The sequence below is a fragment of the Bos javanicus genome, chromosome 10 (genome assembly GCF_032452875.1).
Source record: "Bos javanicus breed banteng chromosome 10, ARS-OSU_banteng_1.0, whole genome shotgun sequence".
NCBI lineage: Eukaryota > Metazoa > Chordata > Mammalia > Artiodactyla > Bovidae > Bos > Bos javanicus.
This window is the reverse complement of record NC_083877.1, coordinates 58,278,731-58,303,545: the sequence shown is the minus strand read 5'-3', so window position 1 is coordinate 58,303,545 and position 24,815 is coordinate 58,278,731. Positions and strand designations below refer to the sequence as shown.

Below are 24,815 nucleotides of genomic sequence, written 5' to 3'. Positions count from 1 at the left end.
TTATTGTTATTTGAGAGAGAGAAGGTATGCTAGGTATAGAAGATAAAGGTTTACTTTCCTGCTACTGGCATAAAAGCTGCCAGAATTATCAACTGGAAGAATATCAATAAGAACAGGAATGTGAAGCCTGCAGATCTTTTAAGACAGTATATACAGGAAGAACAATTATCACTTATCAGCTTAACAGTTCTTCATGATTTGTATACAACCTATCATTACCCTTTCCTACAAATAGCCATCTAAGCAAGGTATACTACATAATTAGAAATTGTAGGCAAGCCTTGTACAGAAGCATAAGAATATTCTCTGAGATAGTTAAATATATTAAAAGATGGTATTTAATAAAGTAAATAAATCCCTTACTCTTCCATGTTGGTTAGAACACTCCACACAGCTGACTTGGATGTTTCCATGCTTAGCACCAGGGATGATCTGCACACATTCAAAGTCACTTGCCAAAATAACAATATCACAGCCTGATCCATACGCCTAAAAAGAAAAGTTTTATATTATGTAAAATATGTAACTTGTGAATTATTATTAATCTTAGTTTCTGTTGCTATTGCAAAGGATACTATGACATATCTTACAAATACAGTTAACGTAATATTAAAAATATCAATTTCCAAATCAGAACATAAAAAGTCACACCAGATGCATGACACACCATACATTATCATTCAGTCACTGCTAACTAACAGGAAAAAAGGTTCTTCCAGGTCTTAAACATTACAGCCTCCATACCTCATTAATCCTTTTGTTTGGAATTACTCTCTAATGCTCATCTCAGAGATGAGATGAGACCCTGAAAAATAAAACCTTCATCTGAGAGTAATAAGGCATTGAAGGCTGCAGTTGTGTTCCCAGGGTTCAAACCAGGCTTCAGGAAGATCAAGATAGAAATCAGATGCATTTTCCAATACAATTCCACATGGCTTAAAGAGCTAGTTAAATAGACATGAACCCCCGAGGCAGAATTACATGTACTACAGGCAAACACTAACCAAACTCAACTGCCTAAATAAATCCATGATGAAGCCTGCCTGCCCCCTCCCCTCAAGCACAACAGATAAGAGCGAGCGAGAGAGAGAGAGGCACAGAGAGACAGAGACACACAGACGGGGAGGAAACCAATTCAAAGTGGCTACACACACACATTTAAACAAAATAAAAAACAAACCAATATATAAAATGTGACAAATATTTGCTATGGAAAACAAAACACAAAGTCAAGTTCCTGGAAAATTCCCTTGTTCAACAGAACTATACTGAGCAAAACTACCTTATTTCTTCCTATTGCCACACTTCTTGATGTGTGCTATTCCTGTTTTGCAACTTTGTGAATTTTATGATGACACAAAGAGCAGAGGATGGGGACATTTTGTTGTTGTTGTTCCAAACTCAACTTACAAGTAAATATTCAAAACACCTAACAAGATAATTCTCAAATTAAAAAGCACCATAAATATAAGGTTTATGAGGTGTTTCCCCTGCCCCACTATTTCTACAGCCTTAAGCAACATGGTCACATCCTGCAAAATACAGATATCCAGTAGCCAGGGCTGACATCTGTTAACATCTAAGCCAGTGAGGTCCACATACGGCTGTTAATGAAAAAGGGAACTGAAGGTAAAGACCGGAAAGACAGACACTATTTCTACCTGTTACCAAAACTTCCAATGTTACCAAATACCTTCAACTCCTGTGTTTATGTGTACCAAAAAGTTTCCCAAATGGAAAAACAAAAATAGAATTTTAAGCATAGGAAATATAGGGGAAAAAAATCACTCACAGGAGGAAATAACTACTTATACTCTCCCAGACAAGGCAGATTTGCTACACTATACATTCGAGAAAGCTAAATTGATTGGTAATAGTACAGGCAGAAAAGTCTTTACACTTACATTATTAAAATAACAAAAATAATCTTACCCTTAAACATTTCACAATTTCCAAAGTGCTTTATAGCATTACCTCAGCAAAGCAGATTGATGGTAAGAGCAAAACCTGACGGAGACTGGAATCACCACAGGCAGGGTTTTCAATGTCTGTTCTGCAGTACTACTTGATCTTAAGCAAGTTACCAAAGTTCTCTGAGCTCTTCCTTGTGGTAAAATGGAGGAAACAGTACTTACCTCACAGGATAATAGAATTAAAGTAGAAACTCTATCTACAGTGCTTAGCACACATCACTCATTAAAGAAACAAAACAGTGCGTGATGTCCCAAGTTTGGGATAGCAACTGGGAATACAAAAACCCAAGATGTGGTCCCAGGGAGTCTAACGGGGAGATCACCTAGTGAATCACCAATCACAATTAAAGGATGAACTGCCGCAACAGAGAGAGATGTGTTAAGTTACTCGCCGAAGACAAAAGGCATTCAATAAACATTAGGTCACTCCCTCTTTCACCTTTGCAACAAACCTGAGAGGAAGAGATTATCATTATATAAATAAACATTCAAGTTCATTTATTTTCCCAAAATTATACAGTAAGTGGAAGATATTCAAATTCAGGTCCTTATAATTCTTATGTTCTTTTCCCCTATATGACATGTCAAAGAGACATGAAATAGTTCAGATAAGTCTTCTCTGGAAGATGGGCCATCCCCAGCAACTGCTGCTCCGGACCTGGGCTCCTGCTGCTCAGTCACTGAAGAGGATTTTTACTTCTCCCTAGATGGCCATAACTGCCTGACCTTTACTACAGGACATGTACCATGCTCCTCAGCAGTCGAGAATCTTGTCATCTTTCTGAACTGCAATAGTTCTCAAACCTGGCTGCATCAAAACCACCTAGGGAACTTGTTAAACATACAAATTGCTTGGTCCCACCTAAGACTTACTAAATGAGAATCTTCATGGGTAAAAGAATTTTGCAATATCTATCAAAATTACATACAACATACTCTTTGATTAGACAAGTCCTTATTCTACTATAAGCATACTTACAAAGTTTGCCAAAATATATAAAGAAGGATAATCACTGCTTCATTATTTAAAGCAGCAAAAACTGAGAATAATCATATCACCTATCAGTAGGAACCAGTATTTTGGTCATTTGATGTGAACAGCTGACTCACTGGAAAAGTCCCTAATTCTAGGACAGACTGAGGGCAGACAGAGAAGACGACTGAGGGCATCAGAGGATGAGATGGTTGGACAACATCACTGAAGCAATGGACATGAGTTGAATTTGAGCAAACTCCGGGAGATGGTGAAGGACAGGGAAGACTAGCGTGCTGCAATCCATGGCGTTGCAAAGAGTCGGACATGACTGGGTGAGTGAACAATATCATCATCAGTAGAGAAGTGGTTAAATTAATGAATATCCACAGAGTAGAATACTACACCATCACTAAAAGTTTAGGGACCACTGGTCTAAAACAGTCAAATCCTTTATCAAACTAGTAATTAACCATCATAACAGAACAATAATGTGTGGTACCAGGCTCCTGTGGAACCACCCTTAGGTAATGCCTACTGTTTTATATCATATCCATCTTGCTCTTGCTAAGTCACTTCAGTCGTGTCCGACTCTGTGCAACCCCATAGACGGCAGCCCACCAGGCTCCCCCATCCCTGGGATTCTCCAAGCAAGAACACTGGAGTGGGTTGCCATTTCCTTCTCCAATGCATGAAAGTGAGAAGTGAAAGTGAAGTCGCTCAGTCGTGTCCGACTCTTAGCAACCCCATGGACTGCAGCCCACCAGGCTCATCCATCCATGGGATTTTCCAGGCAAGAGTACTGGAGTGGGGTGCCACTGCCTTCTCCATAGTGACCCCATGGATTGCAGCTTAACAGGCTCCTCCGTCCATGGGATTTTCCAAGCAAGAGTACTGGAGTGGGGTGCCATTGCCTTCTCCGATAATATCCATGGTCATGGCTAAAATGGAACCCATGAACTACTGCAGACAAAGAGGTGGAAAAGTACAGAAGTTGAATATTATAATTCTTTACCTTTCTCCAAAGAGTCTAAAGTACACATAACCCCCAAGTATGCAAGGACAGAGGACTCATATCAGTCACTACTGAATTACATGTATTCTAATTACATGAAGGCTCATAAGATTTTATATACATGTGTGTTTATCTGGTTGCTACTATACTGAAAGGTCCATCAGAGCAAGGATCAGGTTCTTGCTTACCACGGTAGTCCCAGCACCCAGCACATAAGCAGCCCTCAATAGATACAGATACCTGTATAACAATAAATGATTCAAAATTATCCTATTTGCTTATCCTGATAAACAAATACTAACACAACTCCAGAGAGTACAGGATGTGGGCTCCTTTGTACTAGGTAAATAAACCTCTCTGACTTGGCCAAACATAAACTAGCTACTCCACATTTCTGGGTCCAGATGTCTATATACCTGGAAATTTGGTTAAGAATACGGAGTTCAGACAGTTGATATAAACTAATAATTTGGCCAAGTTTATGATGGTAGCTATACAAAGAAAGAGATATTTTGGCTCATCTTCCGATCTAATAGCATCATGGATTTAGAAGACCCACCAGAAGGGAATCTATCAAAGCCTTCCTTAATTATTTACCATTTATTGAATACCCTCTATGATCAGGCAGTCTGCTAGGGGCTGATATGAACATTATATCTTCACAGGCCCCCTTTCAAAGATGGAGAAACCAAGGCCCGGAAAGGATAAGTGACTCTCCCAAGTTCACAGAGTGAGGATTCATTTACGTCATAATAAAGATCCTTCTCCTTCCACTGCATCACCCCAACTCTCTTCCATTAAGATGTCTTAAAGGCCTATGTACATCTTTGTGAAAAGTGAAAGTTGCTCAGTCGTGTCCGACTCTTTGCAACCCCATGGACTGTATAGAATTCTCCAGTCCAGAATACCGGAGTAGGTAGCCTTTCCCTTCTCCAGGGAATCTTCCCAATCCAGGGATTGAACCCAGGTCTCCCGCATTGTGGGCAGATTCTTTACCAGCTGAGCCACAAGGGATTGCAGTCCCACGTATAATTTCCCACAGCACCTAGCTCAGACCAGCAACTAAGAAGGTTTCTACAAAATCTATAATTACTCAAGAGATTTCCATTCTTTCAATTTTAGGTCAAATGCAATTTTTTCCATTCTTCATCAGAATTCAGTTTTACCAGAGGAAGAATTTATAGTGCAGGAAGAAAAGCAAGTACTCACTGGGACTACAAGCAAATACTAACACAGCTCCAGAGAGTACAGGATGTGGGCTCCTTTGTACTAGGTAAATAAATCTCTCTGAACTAGCTACTCTACATGTGGTACAGAGGTCACAGGATCATTACAGGGAAGCAGGAAAATGGGCACTAAGCCCTTTCTGGAACAAATGGAATTGCTTAACTAAGTTCATCTTCCCTTGGGTTCCTGGGAGAACCATCCCTATGCCGTAGTACCATATACCAGTACGTATAACAGTATGACCTATAAAATATTTTATCCTTAAGTCAAGGATACGATTTGTCCAAACACAAAGATGAAGTCCAAGAAAAGAGGAAGAGTCCTAAAAAGCATCTTTTCCTTCTATTCATGTGGGAGTTTCTTTTATGGAAGGACTGAACTGTCCTTATGATGATAAAGAATAACTACTATAACTAAGAGATAATTGTATAGCCCAAGTTCTTAAGGCAATGACGTGCTCTAAAAATATCAACCCTCACTTCTTTTAACCTTACTTTTGGAGACCAAATCCATCCTATGAGGAAAGAGAAAAGTAGTCTCCTCTTTGAGCACTGAAACTAACTTTCCAACCTGGTTGAAGTTTTCAACCTGAGTCCTCTGTGTGTGAGTCATAGTTGATCTGGAGAGGTCTCTGAAATCCTGCAAATAATATTTAAAGTCAAGTGAATGTGCTGATTTTCCCAGGGACCATAAATCTCCTTTGTCTTAAAGAATCTCTTTCTTAGACAAAGTGTTATATTACCCCAAAATTATTACATGGAAGCTAAAAACTTGTGTATTTGTTATTACCAAGATTCTATGTTTTTAGTTGTGATACCCAAAATTTCATTAGGAGTCCTGTCAATTAGTTGAGGCTGAAAAACAAAGCAACTCTCTTCTACTTTATTAAAATGTTACACATGAAAAAAATGTCTCATTTTCTAATGCCATAAAATTCTCTGAATTAACACACCATCATGATCATAATATACTACTGCTTCCTCTAGTGGGTTCATTGTCCTTCTCAACAATTATTAAGTGTATCTGAATAGGCGTAACAGAGTCTGCTTTAACCTCAGTTTTACAGATGCTCATCGCTGTGACTATATTATTTTTAAAAATGCAAATAACTAATATTCATAACTCAAACACAGTTCTAATTTCTCAGATTTCCCTTCAGTCTTAGCTAAATTAAACTGTAAAGGAATGGGATCTTAGCTGCCTGACCAGGGTTGAATGAACCCAGGCCCTCAGCAGTGAAAGCACTGAGTACTAACCACTGGACCAGCAGGGAATTCCCAATTTTTGTTAAAATCTTACACAAACATGACCTTTACTAAAAGAAAACAGAGTACAAGTATATTAAACTGGCATTTTCTATGGAGTAGTTGGATGTTTTAACATCCTGGTAGTTGCAGGGTCAAAGTTTAAGATCACTGACAACTGCTGACAGATGGGTCTATATTTTAAAAAGAATAGCACTGATCAATCAAGAGGCACTAAGCATGTTGAAAGGTTTCACTAATAAAGTGTTATAGTCTAATTTAACAAGAAAACTCCACAGTGTTACTGTTAGACTACCACCTCTCCCTTAGAGTTTTGATTCATATAAATACAGGGCACCCGTAATTAAAAGCTAGAAAAATAAATACAAGAAAAATCTGCCATTTATTGAAAGCCTGCTGGGTAACAAGTACTGTACTAGGCATTCCATATTCCTAGTCTTTCTTTCAAGACTGCAGTAAATCTACCAGTTAGTCATTAACCCCACTTTGCTATGAGGAAATGGAAGTTCACACAATTTAATCAAAATTTTAAGTCACAAGGCACACACAGTGGCATATAAATTTGGATCTTTTTGCGCTTTTATTTATACACTGGTAACAGTAAGCCCTATGGACTGGCCAGCACGTATAAAAACTTAGAATTACCTTTCAACCTCATCAAATCTGTACTCTAAAGCTTAAAAGTAATTTCCCTCATCAGTTCAGTTCAGTTGCTCAGTCGTGTCCAACTCTTTGCAACCCCATGGACTGCAGCACGCCAGGCCTCCCTGTTCATCACCAACTCTAGTTTACCCAAACTCATGTCCGTTGAGTTGGTGATGCCATCCAACCATCTCATCCTCTGTCCTCCCCTTCTCCTCCTGCTTTCAATCTTTCCCAGCATCAGGGTCTTTTCCAATGAGTCAGCTCTTTGCATCAGGTGGCCAAAGTATTGGAGTTTCAGCTTCAACATTAGTCCTTCCAATGAATATTCAGGACTGATTTCCTTTAGGATGGACTGGTTGGATCTCCTTGCTGTCCAACTGACTCTCAAGAGTCTTCTCCAACACCACAGTTCAAAAGCATCAATTCTTTGAAGCTCAGCTTTCTTTATAATCCAACTCTCACATCCATACATGACTACTGGAAAAACCATAGCTTTGACTAGATGGACCTTTGTTGGCAAAGTAATGTCTCTGCTTTTTAATATGCTGTCTAGGTTGGTCGTAACTTTTCTTCCAAGGAGTAAGTGTCTTTTAATTTCATGGCTGCAGTCACCATCTGCAGTGATTTTGGAGCCCAAAAAAATAAAGTCTGCCATCGTATCCACTGTTTCTCCATCTATTTGCCTCATAGAGAATATTGAAGTAAAATACTACTTTTTAAAACTTCTACATCTAAAGAAATAGAATGAACTTTTTGGACATTAAATTATTAGAAATAGAGAAAATAAGTATCCAGTATTTCGCTTCTTAATTTGTTCTTAATATGCTTTCCATGTGAAAGAATTTTAAGGTTAAGTATAGCAATATTAATATGTAATGTTTATGACAACTTTCAATTATTTTGTAACTACTGGGGATTTCCAGAAAATCATTTAACTTAAATGTTGATATTCTGAGGGAGACAGTCCTGATAGTATTCATAAAAATATTTCCCAGCTAAATTGTAATTAAACTTCCAACCCTACAATATGATGGAAAGAGTACATTCCTGAGAACCTAGGGGTGCTAACACTGACTATAACAATGTAAAAATCATAGTCTCTCTGTACATAGTTCCTCAATCAGCCAAATAAAAGATTGTGACTAGATCACTTCTGAGACTCCTTTCACCTTTAAACTGTGGTTCTGTCAAGTGTACACAAATGTGCTTCCAAATATCTTGATAAAAAGATCACGTAATCCAGTGTACACTATTTTACATAGAACCCTAAATATTTTATACCTTATGACTCTTTCCCCTACTCAAAGCTGACAGGAGACAAGGATGGGTCCAGAATAATGACCAGTGGCTAACAGATGGAAAGGATGAGCTATGCCAAAGTCTAGTCTGAGGAATTTAAGCCAAAGAAACCAGAATCAACAAGAATTGATCTGAAAAGTCATACATATTCAGGGATAAGGCAGCCATTAAGACCCATGTGCACTGTGAAATTGAATCACCAGTTTGAGAAGCAAATGGATGAGATATCAAGAAATAAGTAAGAACTCATAAGAGAACATGTATCCAAACTATCTAAGAAGGGGCAGTTTGATCTTACCAATTTTTTAGTTCAAATCACCCTGAAGCTCAGTTGCCCTCCTTGATGATTCAATGTGTATACAGAAATAAACCTTGCTTTTACTTCGGTTCCTCTGTCCCTTGCCCTGAGTGGAACCTCAACTGGTACAAAGACTGGGGACATGCAGAGCAGGGCTTCAAGGAAAATGTGGAATTGTCCAAGATATTGCAGCAGTAGCAATGAGGACATGCTAGGATAGAAAGCTAGCAAAAAAATGCATAACAGAGACACAGTTACTAAAGTAGTCATCTGTGATCCCTTGGAACCTGTATGTATCTGGAGAAAGGCTTTGGAGCACTAAATAGCCAAGTGTATTTTTTTCATCTTTGAAGAATAAACAGCAAAAACCAATGATCAAGAATATGGTACACCTCTCACTCTCATACATCACTGCAGTATAAAAACATGTAACTTTTCTGGAAAACAATTTGATAATATGAATTAAGAGACTCTAAAGAGATTTAAGTACTTTGATTCTATTTCTAGGACTCTATCCTGAAAGACATTCAGACATGCAAACAAACATTAAAACTAGTACCAAGATGTTTACTGCAGTATTATTTAAAGTCAAAAAAAAAAAAAAATGGGCTCTGTGATGACCTACAGGAGTCGGGTGGGATGGGGAGGTGGAAAGGAGGCTCAAGAGGGAGGGGACATACGCATCCGTATAGCTGATTCACGTTGCGGTCCATCAGAAACTAACAACACTGTAAAGCAATTATATTCCAATAAAGAATTTCACACACACAAAAAATTGTTAATGGAAATCTAAATATCCCATAATAGAAAAATTATGCTTTATCATGTCAAGTGTATTGTCTACCATACTCACAGACCTTTCAAAGCAAAACTGCCCCAACCACAGTCCTTCTGAGAGGGCAGCCATGCGAGACACTCACTGCATACAACTGCTTGGACCAACCAGGGTTTGACACTGATTCTGAAGACCAAGAATTTAATACTAAAAATTATATTCTGGCAGGTAATCCATGATGTGGCCTGGCTTAAAAAGGTGACCTGGGTCAGATTCCAATTTCCAGATATTCAAGGAAATACTAAGAAATGTAGCAGGCAGTAATAGGCAGTAAAGCCCACAGGACTTTCTACACAAACACCAGGGCAGTCCTTTGGATCCTCATGTAAGCCAGGTTTAATGGATCCAACAGAGAGAGAGACTGAGATATTATGAGAGCCACAGAGACAAATGAACCAGGCTCCAGAGATGACCAGCTTCCTGATTTCCGAGGCCCAGCTGTACCATGTACGCCTTGTGTTACAAGATTCTTGGAAGAGTTTTCTTGTTGACTGAAAAAAAATAAAAATACACAATCTAAAAATTCAGAATTATATTTTATTTGATGGACTTTCTGAGGACCTCAAGGCTGGGAGGCAGCCTCTCAGATAGCTCTGAGGGACTACTCTGAAGTAGTAAGGGAGAAGTTAGGATATACAGGAGTTTTGCAACAAAGACCAGGTAGTCAGAACATTAAAAGATCACTGTTAACTAAAGAAAACCAGACATCACAAGTTAATGAATTGAGCACTTTTCTATATATGGGAAAATGAAAGAGGGGGCTCACTGAAAGCATAGCTTGATATGCACCTTAGCTACCTAGGACCAGTGTCCCTTTCTTTCCCATCCTGAGTCCCCTGGCAGTTCACCTTTGGGGGTGGCTGCAGTGGCTGAGGATTGGCTGCAGGCAGCCCAGTCATCTCTGCCCTGTGTTCCAAGCTGCAACATCCTTAGTTTACTGATATGGCAGGCAACAGTTTTCATTCAGCCAGTCTTCTACTCTTCTATATTCTTACAATTCCCCATTACTTAGGTAATTTGTATCTTGACTTGTTCCATTTAACTCTGAACAAGTATTTACAGCAAGATGACTGTTGGGGATTCAAGTCAACAAATGTCTACTGAGCAGTTAGTGTGGACCAGGCACTCAGGGCATAATGCGATAGAAAACAGGCAAGGTCTTTCTATCATATGAAGTTTACATTTTGCCAGGGAAAGGGAGAGGCGGTAAGTTTTTGTTTACGTATTTCTTAATTTACAAAGAAGGTTTCAGATTCTCATTAAAAATCATGGACAAAAATACAAAATACATCTATATTCACTTACTCAGAAAACTCCACTAAGCCAATTTTTTTTTAATTTAGAGGTTTACATAAAACAGACATCACAAAAAATAAACTTAAAATGAACATGTGTGTAACCACCACTTTAAAAAGACAGTATTTCCAGCAGTCCAAAAGACCACATGTCCCTTCAAAAGTACACTTCTCTCCTGCAAGCAGAGTAGCATTACCGTGACTTTTTTGGGAAACCACTTCCTTGCTTTGCTCTGTAGTTTCTCTACTTGTGCATGCATGCCTAAATAATTCAGTTAGTTTTGCTAGTTCTCTTTGTGTACATGAAAGCATAATGCATATATTCTTTTATCTTGCTTTTTTCAGGAATATCTGGTCAGAGGTAAATTCATGACATATGATACACATAGCTGTGATTCATTCACTTTCATTACTTATTATTACTTTATTAATATTACCTTTTATGTACCACAATGCATCCATTCTAAGTCCCTGAACAGCTTGCATATTAAAAACCATGCTGCTCTAAAAAACAAATAAACCAGAATGCTGCTCTGAACATTCTTGTAGCAATATGCTGCTAAGTCACTTCAGTCGTGTCCGACTCTGTGTGACCCCATAGACGGCAGCCCACCAGGCTCTGCCATCCCTGGGATTCTCCAGGCAAGAACACTGGACTGGGTTGCCATTTCCTTCTCCAATGCATGAAAGTGAAAAGTGAAAGTAAAGTCGCTCAGTCGTGTCCAACTCTTTGTGACCCCATGGACTGCAGCCTACCAGGCTCCTCCGTCCATGGGATTTTCCAGGCAAGAGAACTTGTAGCAATATACTGCATATTAAATGTTTTTCTCTAGAATATATATACAGAAGAGGAACTGATAGATCATAGAGTATATATATCTTAGATTTTGGTATATAATGATAAAACATTTTCCAAAGTAGCTGTATGAAATAATATTCTCACTATCAAAGTATAAGAATTTCCATTTCTGGATATTCTGGCCATCACCAGACAGGTCAAATAAATCTTTTGCAAATGTGGTAAGTATGCAATGGTATTTCATGATTTCAACTTGCATTTCTGATTACTATGGAGGAAAATTCCCTTTTCGTATGCTCGTAATTCATCTAGATTTTCTCTTTTTTGTGAAATGCCTGGTCAAGACTTTTATCTACTTCCTAAAAAGTTCTCGGTTCTTTTCTTGATTTGTAGGTATTTTTATATTCTGGATACTAAACTTTTGTTAAATATATGTGACGCAATTATCTTTTTCAAATCCATGGGCTACATTTTCAGATCCTTATAATTAGATTCCAGTTATGGATTTTGGGCAGAAACAGCATAGAAATGTGGCCACTGTCTCACAGCATTTTACTAAGAAGCACATTCATCTATGTTGTCCCATCTCCGGTGATGTTAACTTCAATCAGGTGACAAAGGCAGGATCTGCAAAGTTTCTCCTCTATAAAAGTATTAATTTTCCTTTGTAATTAATAAGTATCTTGCAGGAAGATATTCCTACAAGCATCCCTTTGATGATTCTCACCTAGTCAGTTATTACTATTAAATATGATGGCTGTCTAATGGTAATTTTCTAATTCCATCATTGCATTATTAGTTGACTTTCTTCTATAAGGAAGAGTTTTCTTTTTTTGACTGAGCAACTTATTGGATTTTAGTTCCCTGACTAGGCATTGAACCTAGGCACTTGGCAGTGACAGCATGGAATCTTAACTACTGAATCACTAAGGAATTCCTCTTATTTTTTTTAATTGAAGTGCAGTTAAACTGTAGCTGACTTACAACACTGTGTTAGTTTCTGGTGTACAGCAAAGTGATTGTTATACATACATATATTCTTCTTCATATTCTTTTCCACTAAAGTTTATTACAAGATACTGAACACAGTTACCTGTGCTATACAGTAGGAAATTGCTATTTACCTGTTTCATATATAGTAATGTGTATATGTTAATTCCAATTTCCTAATTTATCCCTTCCCTTTGAGTTTTCTTAATGATTTTTGCACATTAAGATCATGGACTCTTACCTCATTCAAAGGGTGATGATAATCTACTACCATCACTTATTTTCATATTCCAGTTGTCCCAGACTTGGCCAGTAGGAATCCTTCAAGCTAGCCCTGTGTTCTTTTGACATATTCTCGCCATTCTTTGAACAATTCCTTACTTTCTGGCGTAAGAGATTCCAGGTTCCATCCAGGCTTATCATCCAACCTAGAATCAGATGTTTCTCCAATGCTGTTTCCTATTAGTGGAAAATGGCATTTAAAAACCAAGATCTTGATGCCAGTCATTTCTGCCACTGGAGTACCAACCAGGCCCCTCTCAGCTGACAGACTAGGAAACAGATATGTCTGTGTGTGCACATGCTTACATTCATAAACGCATGTGTGTATGTATGTGGACACCAACATACATCTTCAACTCTCCATTGAAAGGTTTAGAAGCAATGACTTCCAGGACATACATACATTCCCACCATATCTATATGTCTCTATCAGATCAGATCAGTTGCTCAGTCGTGTCCGACTCTTTGCAACCTCATGAATCACAGCACGCCAGGCCTCCCTGTCCATCACCAACTCCCGGAGTTCACTCAGACTCACGTCCATTGAGTTAGTGATGCCATCCAGCCATCTCATCCTCTGTCGTCCCCTTCTCCTCCTGCGCCCAATCCCTCCCAGCATCAGAGTCTTTTCCAGTGAGTCAACTCTTCGGATGAGGTGGCCAAAGTACTGGAGTTTCAGCTTTAGCATCATTCCTTCCCAAGAAATCCCAGGGCTGATCTCCTTCAGAATGGACTGGTTGGATCTCCTTGCAGTCCAAGGGACTCTCAAGAGTCTTCTCCAACACCACAGTTCAAAAGCAGCAAATCTTCGGCGCTCAGCCTTCTTCACACTCCAACTCTCACATCCATACATGACCACAGGAAATACCATAGCCTTGACTAGACGGACCTTTGTCGGCAAAGTAATGTCTCTGCTTGTGAATATGCTATCTAGGTTGGTCATAACTTTCCTTCCAAGGAGTAAGCGTCTTTTAATTTCATGGCTGCAGTCACCATCTACAGTGATTTTGGAGCCCCCCAAAATAAAGTCTGACACTGTTTCCACTGTTTCCCCATCTATTTCCCAAGAAGTGATGGGACCGGATGCCATGATCTTCGTTTTCTGAATGTTGAGCTTTAAGCCAACTTTTCACTCTCCACCTTCACTTTCATCAAGAGGCTTTTTAGTTCCTCTTCACTTTCTGCCATAAGGGTGGTGTCATCTGCATATCTGAGGTTATTGATATTTCTCCCGGCAATCTTGATTCCAGCTTGTGCTTCTTCCAGTCCAGCTTGTGCTTCTTCCAGTCCAGCGTTTCTCATGATGTACTCTGCATATAAGTTAAATAAACAGGGTGACAATATACAGCTTTGACGTACTCCTTTTCCTATTTAGAGAACCAGTCTGTTGTTTCATGTCCAGTTCTAACTGTTGCTTCCTGACCTGCATACAAATTTCTCAAGAGGCAGATCAGGTGGTCTGGTATTCCCATCTCTTTCAGAATTTTCCACAGTTTATTGTGATCCACACAGTCAAAGGCTTTGGCATAGTCAATAAAGCAGAAATAGATATTTTTCTGGAACTCTCTTGCTTTTTCTATGATCCAGCAGATGTTGGCAATTTGATCTCTGGTTCCTCTGCCTTTTCTAAAACCAGCTTGAACATCAGGAAGTTCACGGTTTAGATATTGCTGAAGCCTGGCTTGGAGAATTTTGAGCATTACTTTACTAGCGTGTGAGATGAGTGCAACTGTGCGGTAGTTTGAGCATTCTTTGGCATTGCCTTTCTTTGGGATTGGAATGAAAACTGACCTTTTCCAGTCCTGTGGCCACTGCTGAGTTTTCCAAATTTGCTGGCATATTGAGGGCAGCACTTTCACAGCATCATCTTTCAGGATTTGGAATAGCTCCACTGGAATTCCATCACCTCCACTAGCTTTGTTTGTAGTGATGCTTTCTAAGGCCCACTTGACTTCACATTCCAGGATGTCTGGCTCTAGGTCAGTGATCACACCATCGTGATTATCTGGGTCGTGAAGATCTTTTTTGTACAGTTCTTCTGTGTATTCTTGCCATCTCTTCTTAATATCTTCTGCCTCTGTTAGGTCCATACCATTTCTGTCCTTTATCGAGCTCGTCTTTGCATGAAATGTTCCTTTGGTATCTCTGATTTTCTTGAAGAGATCCCTAGTCTTTCCCATTCTGTTGTTTTTCTCTAGTTCTTTGCATTGATCGCTGAAGAAGGCTTTCTTATCTCTTCTTGCTATTCTTTGGAACTCTGCATTCAGATGTTTATATCTTTCCTTTTCTCCTTTGCTTTTCGCTTCTCTTCTTTTCACAGCTATTTGTAAGGCCTCCCCAGACAGCCATTTTGCTTTTTTGCATTTCTTTTCCATGGGCATGGTCTTGATCCCTGTCTCCTGTACAATGTCACGAACCTCAGTCCATAGTTCATCAGGCACTCTATCTATCAGATCTAGGCCCTTAAATCTATTTCTCACCTCCACTGTATAATCATAAGGGATTTGATTTAGGTCATACCTGAATGGTCTAGTGGTTTTCCCTACTTTCTTCAATTTAAGTCTGAATTTGGCAGTAAGGAGTTCATGGTCCGAGCCACAGTCAGCTCCTGGTCTTGTTTTTGCTGACTGTATAGAGCTTCTCCATCTTTGGCTGCAAAGAATATAATCAATCTGATTTCGGTGTTGACCATCTGTTGATGTTCATGTATAGAGTCTTCTCTTGCGTTGCTGGAAGAGGGTGTTTATTATGACCAGTGCATTTTCTTGGCAAAAGTCTATTAGTCTTTGCCCTGCTTCATTCTGTATTCCAAGGCCAAATTTGCCTGTTACTCTAGGTGTTTCTTGACTTCCTACTTTTGCATTCCAGTCCCGTATAATGAAAAGGACATCTTTTTTGGGTGTTAGTTCTAAAAGGTCTTGTAGGTCTTCATAGAACCATTCAACTTCAGCTTCTTCAGCATTACTGGTTGGGGCATAGACTTGGATTACTGTGATATTGAATGCTTTGCCTTGGAAACAAACAGAGATCATTCTGTCATTTTTGAGACTGCATCCAAGTACTGCATTTCAGACTCTTTTGTTGACCATGATGGCCACTCCATTTCTTCTGAGGGATTTCTTCCTGCAGTAGTAGATATAATGGTCATCTGAGTTAAATTCACCCATTCCAGTCCATTTCAGTTCGCTGATTCCTAGAATGTCGACATTCACTCTTGCCATCTCTTGTTTGACCACTTCCAATTTGCCTTGATTCATGGACCTGACATTCCAGGTTCCTATGCAATATTGCTCTTTACAGCTTTATACATAATTTCTCTCTCCCTCTCTTGCTCTCTAAATATATATAAATACATACACAAATTTACACATTATAAACACATAACCCTGTTTATTTAACTTATATGCAGAGTACATCATGAGAAACGCTGGGCTGGAAGAAACACAAGCTGGAATCAAGATTGCTGGGAGAAATATCAATAACCTCAGATATGCAGATGACACCACCCTTATGGCAGAAAGTGAAGAGGAACTAAAAAGCCTCTTGATGAAAGTGAAGGTGGAGAGTGAAAAAGTTGGCTTAAAGCTCAACATTCAGAAAAAGAAGATCATGGCATCCGGTCCCATCACTTCTTGGGAAATAGATGGGGAAACAGTGGAAACAGTGTCAGACTTTATTTTGGGGGGCTCCAAAATCACTGTAGATGGTGACTGCAGCCATGAAATTAAAAGACACTTACTCCTTGGAAGCAAAGTTATGACCAACCTAGATAGCATATTCAAAAGCAGAGACATTACTTCGCCAACAAAGGTCCGTCTAGTCAAGGCTATGGTATTTCCTGTGGTCATGTATGTATGTGAGAGTTCGACTGTGAAGAAGGCTGAGCACCGAAGGGACTCTTGAGAGTCCCTTGGACTGCAAGGAGATCCAATCAGTCCATTCTGAAGGAGATCAGCCCTGGGATTTCTTTGGAAGGAATGATGCTAAAGCTGAAACTCCAGTACTTTGGCCACCTCATCCGAAGAGTTGACTCACTGGAAAAGACTCTGATGCTGGGAGGGATTGGGGGCAGGAGGAGAAGGGGACGACAGAGGATGAGATGGCTGGATGGCATCACTGACTCGATGGACGTGAGTCTGAGTGAACTCCGGGAGTTGGTGTTGGACAGGGAGGCCTGGTGTGCTGTGATTCATGGGGTCGCAAAGAGTCAGACATGACTGAGCAACTGATCTGATCTGATCTGAACATATACATATATGGATATACACATATACATATGATGTCCCACTGACACTTCTAATCAGATTATATCCACCACAGGTTTCATTCTAGCTTTCCCACATTACATATTTTTAACTCCCTTCTTCAGTAATGAGAAATCTGGTTCCTATAAAAAAATAAATTTATTTATATACAATGTGGTATATTTAGTGTTTTAAGAAATATTTTGAAGCCTGAAGGTCATGAATAAAGAAAATAAACCCTTTTAAAAGCTTTATTGTTGTGTCTTTCAGACTAGATCTATAACCTACCTGGAGTTCACTTTTGTGTATGGGGTGACATAGAAGCCAAGTTTCTTTTTTTTTTTTTCTATATAAATAAGAAAATGTCCCAGTACTACTGACTAAGACAATCAACCATTCTATACTACTGTACCATGTCATCTTTGACATAAATCAAGCATCAATTGGGAATTCCCTGGTAGTCCAGTGGTTAAGACTGAGCTTCCAATGCACGGGGGCACAGGTTTGATTCTCAATAGGGAAACTAAGATCCCACATGTCACACAGCATGGTCCAAAAAAAAAAAAAAAAAGCATCAAGGAATGTGTGAGTCTGTTTCTGGTGCTCTGTTTTGTTACTTTGGTATATTTTTAGGCCACCAACACCACACTACCTTAATGACTACAACTTTATAAATCTCGGGCTGGCAGAAGTCCTCTCATCTTAAGAAAAAGACTTTTCTAATCTCGGCCGTATCTATTTTCATCAAATTTAGAATCATTCCATCACATCTCACAAATCCTCTTAAATTTTTGGCTGGGAATACATCAAAGTTATAAATAAGCTTGGAAATAATTAATACCTTTACAGTACTGATTCTCCCAGTCCATACATATCGTATCTACGTCCTGTTGTTTAGGTTTCTCAATAAAGTCTTATTAAATTCTGCCCACAGAAATCTTCTACATGTATTATTAGATTTATTGCTGATCCTTGATATTTTCTGATGATATGAAAAATAGTATCATAGTTTCAGGTCCAAGTAAGGATGACAGTATGTCTCTGCCACTGAATGCAGCTATTAAAACATGGACAAAATGCATGGAATAAATATTTTAAAACTCTTAAAAGTAAATGATAACAGGTGAACTAGGAAAGAACAAAATTTGAAATTTACTGTACTAGCAGAGAGTTTAAAGTTAGGATGATGAAACTGAAGCCTATTATACAGAGTGAAGTAAGCCAGAAAGAAAAACACCAATATACTAATGCATATATATGGAATTTAGAAAGATGGTAACGATAACTCTGTATGTGAGACAGCAAAAGAGACACAGATGTATAGAACTGTCTTTTTGACTCTGTGGGAGAGGGCGAGTGTGGAATGATTTGGGAGAATGGCACTGAAACATGTATAATATCATATGTGAAACAAATCACCAGTCCAGGTTCAATGCAGGATGCTCGGGGCTGGTGCACTGGGATGACCCAGAGGGATGGTACGGGGAGGGAGGTGGGAGGGGGGTTCAGGATGGGGAACACGTGTACACCCGTGGCAGATTCATGTTGATGCATGGCAAAACCAATACAATATTGTAAAGTGATTAGCCTCCAATTAAAATAAATAAATTTATATTAAAAAATAATAAATAAAAAATAAAGCTAGGATGAAACCAGAACACAGAGCTCCAGGAGCAGCAGTTTACTTTGGGCTCAAGAAATAGGAAAAGAGACTCTCAATTTTCCAAGAGAGGGAGAGAAAATTCCCCATTTATCCTGTTCTTTTCTCCATTTTCTCATATGTCAGCCCCAAGCAATCTCAGAGCTCCAACAGGAGGAGCTATAATCCCACAAGACTCGGGGGAATCCCTGGTACTTCCCTTTCTCTGCCCTACTGCTGCTTGGCCTGAACACAAACAGTCACAGGAAGCACAGAGCAGGGTAACTGAACTCTCAACTTTCCAGCCAGAGAACCACCAAGGGGAGCCCTAGCAAACCAGAAAGTATCAGAGAACTCACAAAAAGGGAAGAACTCGAAGAACAATCCAATGCTTATTTTTATAAATTTCTGGGCTCATCCCTGGGCAGCACATGCATAGATCATACCTAAAACAGCAGAATAAACACCCTGGGGATCTGAACTACTGGCAAGACCACTGCCCAGGTCTTACTGTATACTGGCCACTTGTTGCATATACACAGGTTATCTTCAAACAGCACTGCAAGGCCCTTGAAAATGGAACTCACACTGAAACTACAACCTATAGGAGGCCGGTCAGACCTTTTGGCATGAACCCAAATAAGCTGACTGCCTGCTGAATTAACATCCTCCACAGAATTTACACAAAACCTAAATACTGTGTCTCATAACAATATTTTAAACAGCCCAGGTTCAATGCAAAATTCCTCAGCATACAAACAGCTGTGAAAATCTCATATGGGAAAAGACAATCAACAGACACAGATTTTGAAACTGTCACACATAGATGTTGAAGTGGCTACTATATAAATGCTCATAGAAATATGAATATCCTCCAACAAGTAATATAAGCTTCCATCTTAATCAATTAGTAAAAGAAGAGCAAAACAAATTCAAGGCATGCAGTAGTCAGGAAATAATAAAGATATAAGGAAAAATCGATGAACAGGAAATTGTTGTCCTGTGACAACAGGAAAACAATATGAACAAAATAAAAATCTAGTTCTTTGAAAGGATCATGAGAGACTATTACAAACAACTATATGCCAATAAAATGGACAACCTGGAAGAAATGGACAGATTTTCAGAAACGTTCAACCTTCCAAGACTGAACCAGGAAGAAATAGAAATTACGAACAAGCCAATTACAAGCACTGAAATCAAAACAGTGATCAAAAATCTTCCAAAAAACAAAAGCTCATGGCCAGATGGCCTCACAGGTGAATTCTATCAAACATTTAAAGAGCTAATGCCTATTTTTCTGAAACTCTTTCAAAAACTTGTAGAAGAAATACTTTTAACTCATTCTACAAGGCCACCATCAACCTGATACCAAAATCAGACAAAGACATCACATACAAAAAAGAAAATCCAAGTCAATATCACTGATGAACATACATGTAAAAATCCTCAATAAAATACTAGCATACAAATTTCAGCAAGTTATTAAAAAGACCATACACTATGATCAGGCTTCCCTCATAGCTCAGTTGGTAAAGAATCCACCTGCGATGCAGGAGACCCCAGTACAATTCCTGGGTTGGGAAGATCTGCTGGAGAAGGGAAAGGCTACCTACTCCAGTATTCTGGCCTGGAGAATTCCATGGACTGTATAGTCCATGGGGTTGCAGAGTCGGACACGACTGGGTGACTTTCTTCTACACTATGATCAAGTTTGGTTTATCCCTGGAATGCAAGGATTCTTCAATATAAGCAAATCAATGTGATACACCATATTAACAAACTGAAAGATAAAAACCATATGATAATCAATAGATGTGGAAAAAGCTTTTAACAAAATTCAGCATCCATTATGATAAAAACTCTTAAAAAAATGGGCAGAGAAGGAATTTATCTCAACATAATAAAGGCCATATATGATAAATCCACAGGAAACATTATTCTCAATGGTGAAAAACTGAAAGCATTCCTTCTGAGATCAGGAACAAGACAAGGGTACCCATTCCTGCCACTATTATTTAACACAGTTTTGGAGGTCCTAGCTATGGCAATCAGAGAAGAAAAAGAAATAAAAGGAATCCACATTGGAAAAGAAAAAGTAAAACACACTGTTTGCAGATGACATGATATTATACATAGAAAACCCTAAAGATACTACTAGAGCTAATCAGTGAATACAGTAAAGTCACAGAAATCAAAATCAGTACAAAGAAATCACTTGCATCCTACACATTAACAACAAAAAATCAGAAAGAGAAATTAAGGACTCAATCCCATTTACTACTGCAACAAAAAGAATAAAATGCCTAGGAATAAATCTACCTAAGGAGACAAAAGAGCTGCATACAGAAAACTGTAAGACACTGATTAAAGAAATCAAAGACAACATAAAGAGATGGAGAGATAGTCCATGTTCCTCAGTTGGAAGAATCAATATTGTGAAAATGGCTATACTACCAAATGCAATCTACAGATTCAATGCAATCCCTATCAAATTACCAGTGTTACTTTTCACAGAACTAGAAGCAAAAATTTCACAACTTGTAAATACAAAAGACCCCATATAGTCAAAGCAATCTTGAGAAAGAAGAATGGAGCTGGAGGAATCAACCTTCCTGTCTTCAGACTATATTACAAAGCTACAGTCATCAAGACAGTATGGTACTAGTATGAAAACAGAAATATAGACCAATGATACAAGATAGAAAGCCAAGCAAGAAACCCACACACCTATGGGCACCTTATGTTTGACAAAGGAGGCAAGAATATACAATGGGAAGAAGACAGTATCTTCAATAAGAAATGCTGGGAAAACTGGACAGCTACGTGTAAAAGAATGAAATTAAAACACTTCCTAATACAATACACAAAGATCAAGTCAAAATGGATTAAAGACCTAAATGTAAGACCAAAACTACATAAAAGTCTTAGAGGAAAATGTAGGCAGAACACTCCATGACATAAATCACAGCAAGATCCTCTATGACCCACCTCCTAGTGTAATGAAATAAAATCAAAAATAAAGAAGTGGAACCTAATTAAACTTAAAAGCTTTTGCACAGCAAAGGAAATTATAAACAAGGTGAACAGACAACCCTCAGAATAGGAGAAAATAAAAGCAAATGAAACAACTGACAAAGGATTAATTTCCAAAAATATACAAGCAGCTCTTACAACTCAACGCCAGAAAAACAATCAAATCCAAAAGTGGGCAAAAGACCCAAACAGACATTTCTCCAAAGAAGACATACAGATGGCTAATAAACACATGAAAAGATGCTCAACCTCACTCATTAGAGAAATGCAAATCAAAACTACAATGAGCTATCACCTCACACCTAGTCAGAATGGCCATTATCAAAAAAAGAGAAAAAAAATCTACAAACAATAAATGCTGGAGAGGGTGTGGAGAAAGGGGAACCCTATTACACTGTTGGTGGGAATGCATATTGATACAGTCACTACAAACATTATGGAGAACAGAACATTATGTAGATTCCTTAAAAAACTAGGAATAACACTGGTTCCCCAAACCAGAGATCAAATTGCCAACATCCGCTGGATCATGGAAAAAGCAAGAGAGTTCCAGAAAAACATCTATTTCTGCTTTATTGACTATGCCAAAGCCTTTGACTGTGTGGATCACAATAAACTGTGGAAAATTCTGAAAGAGATGGGAATACCAGACCACCTGATCTGCCTCTTGAGAAATTTGTATGCAGGTCAGGAAGCAATAGTTAGAACTGGACATGGAACAACAGACTGGTTCCAAATAGGAAAAGGAGTACGTCAAGGCTGTATATTGTCACCCTGCTTTTTTAACTTATATGCAGAGTACATCATGAGAAACGCTGGACTGGAAGAAGCACAAGCTGGAATCAAGATTGCCAGGAGAAATATCAATAACCTCAGATATGCAGATGACACCACCCTTATGGCAGAAAGTGAAGAGGAACTCAAAAGCCTCTTGATGAAAGTGAAAGTGGAGAGTGGAAAAGTTGGCTTAAAGCTCAACATTCAGAAAACGAAGATCATGGCATCCGGTCCCATCACTTCTTGGGAAATAGATGGGGAAACAGTGGAAACAGCATCAGACTTTATTTTTCTGGGCTCCAAAATCACTGCAGATGGTGACTGCAGCCATGAAATTAAAAGACGTGTACTCCTTGGAAGGAAAGTTATGACCAACCTAGATAGCATATTCAAAAGCAGAGACATTACTTTGCCAACAAAGGTTCATCTAGTCAAGGCTATGGTATTTCCTGTGGTCATGTATGGATGTGACAGTTGGACTGTGAAGAAGGCTGCACGCCAAAGAATTGATGCTTTTGAACTGTGGTGATGGAGAAGACTCTTGAGAGTCCCGTGGACTGCAAGGAGATCCAACCAGTCCATTCTGAAGGAGATCAGCCCTGGGATTTCTTTGGAAGGAATGATGCTAAAGCTGAAACTCCAGTACTTTGGCTACCTCAAGCAAAGAGTTGACTCCTTAGAAAAGACTCTGATGCTAGGAGGATTGGGGGCAGGAGGAGAAGCGGACGACAGAGGATGAGATGGCTGGATGGCATCACTGACTCGATGGACGTGAGTCTGAGTGAACTCCGGGAGTTGGTGATGGACAGGGAGGCCTGGCGTGCTGTGATTCATGGGGTCGCAAAGAGTTGGGCATGACTGAGCGACTGAACTGAACTGATGACCCAACAATCCCACTACTGGGCATATACCCTAAGAAAACCATAATTGAAAAAGACACACGTTCCCCAATGTTCACTGCAGCACTATTTACAATAGCCAGGACACAGAAGCAACCCAGATGTCCATCAACAGATGACTGGATAAAGAAGCTGTGGTATATACATACAATGGAATATTACTCAGCCATAAAAATGAATGCATTTCAGTCAGTGCTAATGAGAGGACGAACCTTGAGCCTATTATATAGAGTGAAGTAACTCAGAAAGAGAAAAACAAATATCGTATTTTAATGCATATCTATGTAATCTAGAAAGACAGTACTGATGAACTTATTTGCAGGGCAGCAATGGAGATGCAGACATAGAGAACAGACTTGTGGACACAGGGCTGGAGGGACAAATGGAGAAGACAGCACAGAAACACATACAGTACCGTATGGAAAACAGACGGTCAACAGGAACTCGATGTATGATTCAGGGAACTCAGATGAGGCTCTCTGACAACCCAGAGGGATGGGGTAGGAAGAGGGAGGGAGATTCGAGGAGGAGGGGATATATGATACCTATGTTGATTCATGCTGATGTATGACAGAAATCAACACAATATTGTAAAGCAATTATCCTTCAATTTAAAATAAATTATTTTTTAAAATACAGTTCTTTGAAAAAGTTCAATTAAACTTATAAACCTCTAGAAGTATACACAGAAAAGAAGACACAAGTTACAAATATCAAGAAAAGAAAGAATATCAGTACTAATCTTGCAAATAATAAAAAGATAAGATACTGTAAACAACTCCACACACATAAATCTAACAGTGAAACAGAAGAAAAAGACTAATTCCTCCAAAATGAGAAACTACAAAAACACACCCCAGATGAATTAATTACCTTAATAGTTCTTTAACTGTTAAAGAACTTACAGAATGATATCAATTCTACCTGATCCCTGGTAGAAAATAGAAAAGGAAGAAACACTTACAAACTCATTTTAAAAAACCAGCATTACAATGATACCAAAACTAAACAAGAACAATATGAGGGGAAAAGACAATGGGTATGTTCAAGATGAACACAGATGCAAAAGCACTCAACAGAATACTAGCAAATCAAATCCAGTCCTATATAAAAAACATAATACACACCATAACCAAGTGGGATTTATACCAGCAATACAAGGCTAATTCATTTTGCAAAATATCACAATGTAACTTATCACACTAACAGCTTAAAGAAAGCATCACATGACCATATCAATGAAAAAAAATTGACGATATTCAAGATGTCTTCATGATAAAAACTTTCAGCAAAAAAGGAACATTTTTTTGAATCCTATAATACA

The 24,815-nt window shown here is 38.8% G+C and overlaps 1 protein-coding gene across 6 annotated transcripts in view; it reads right to left on the bottom strand.

The window, feature by feature from the left end:
- Positions 1 to 24,815, bottom strand: part of DMXL2 (Dmx like 2) — a 168,315-nt gene that overhangs the window by 128,330 nt on the left and 15,170 nt on the right. For all 6 annotated transcript variants that reach the window (XR_009738732.1, XM_061428763.1, XM_061428760.1 and 3 more), the window contains exon 2: positions 364 to 489. Coding sequence is in view for 5 of the 6 variants with exons in the window: in XM_061428763.1 (XP_061284747.1) it covers positions 364 to 489 (126 nt within the window). In the remaining variant the exon portion in view is untranslated. The remainder of the gene's footprint in view (positions 1 to 363; positions 490 to 24,815) is intronic.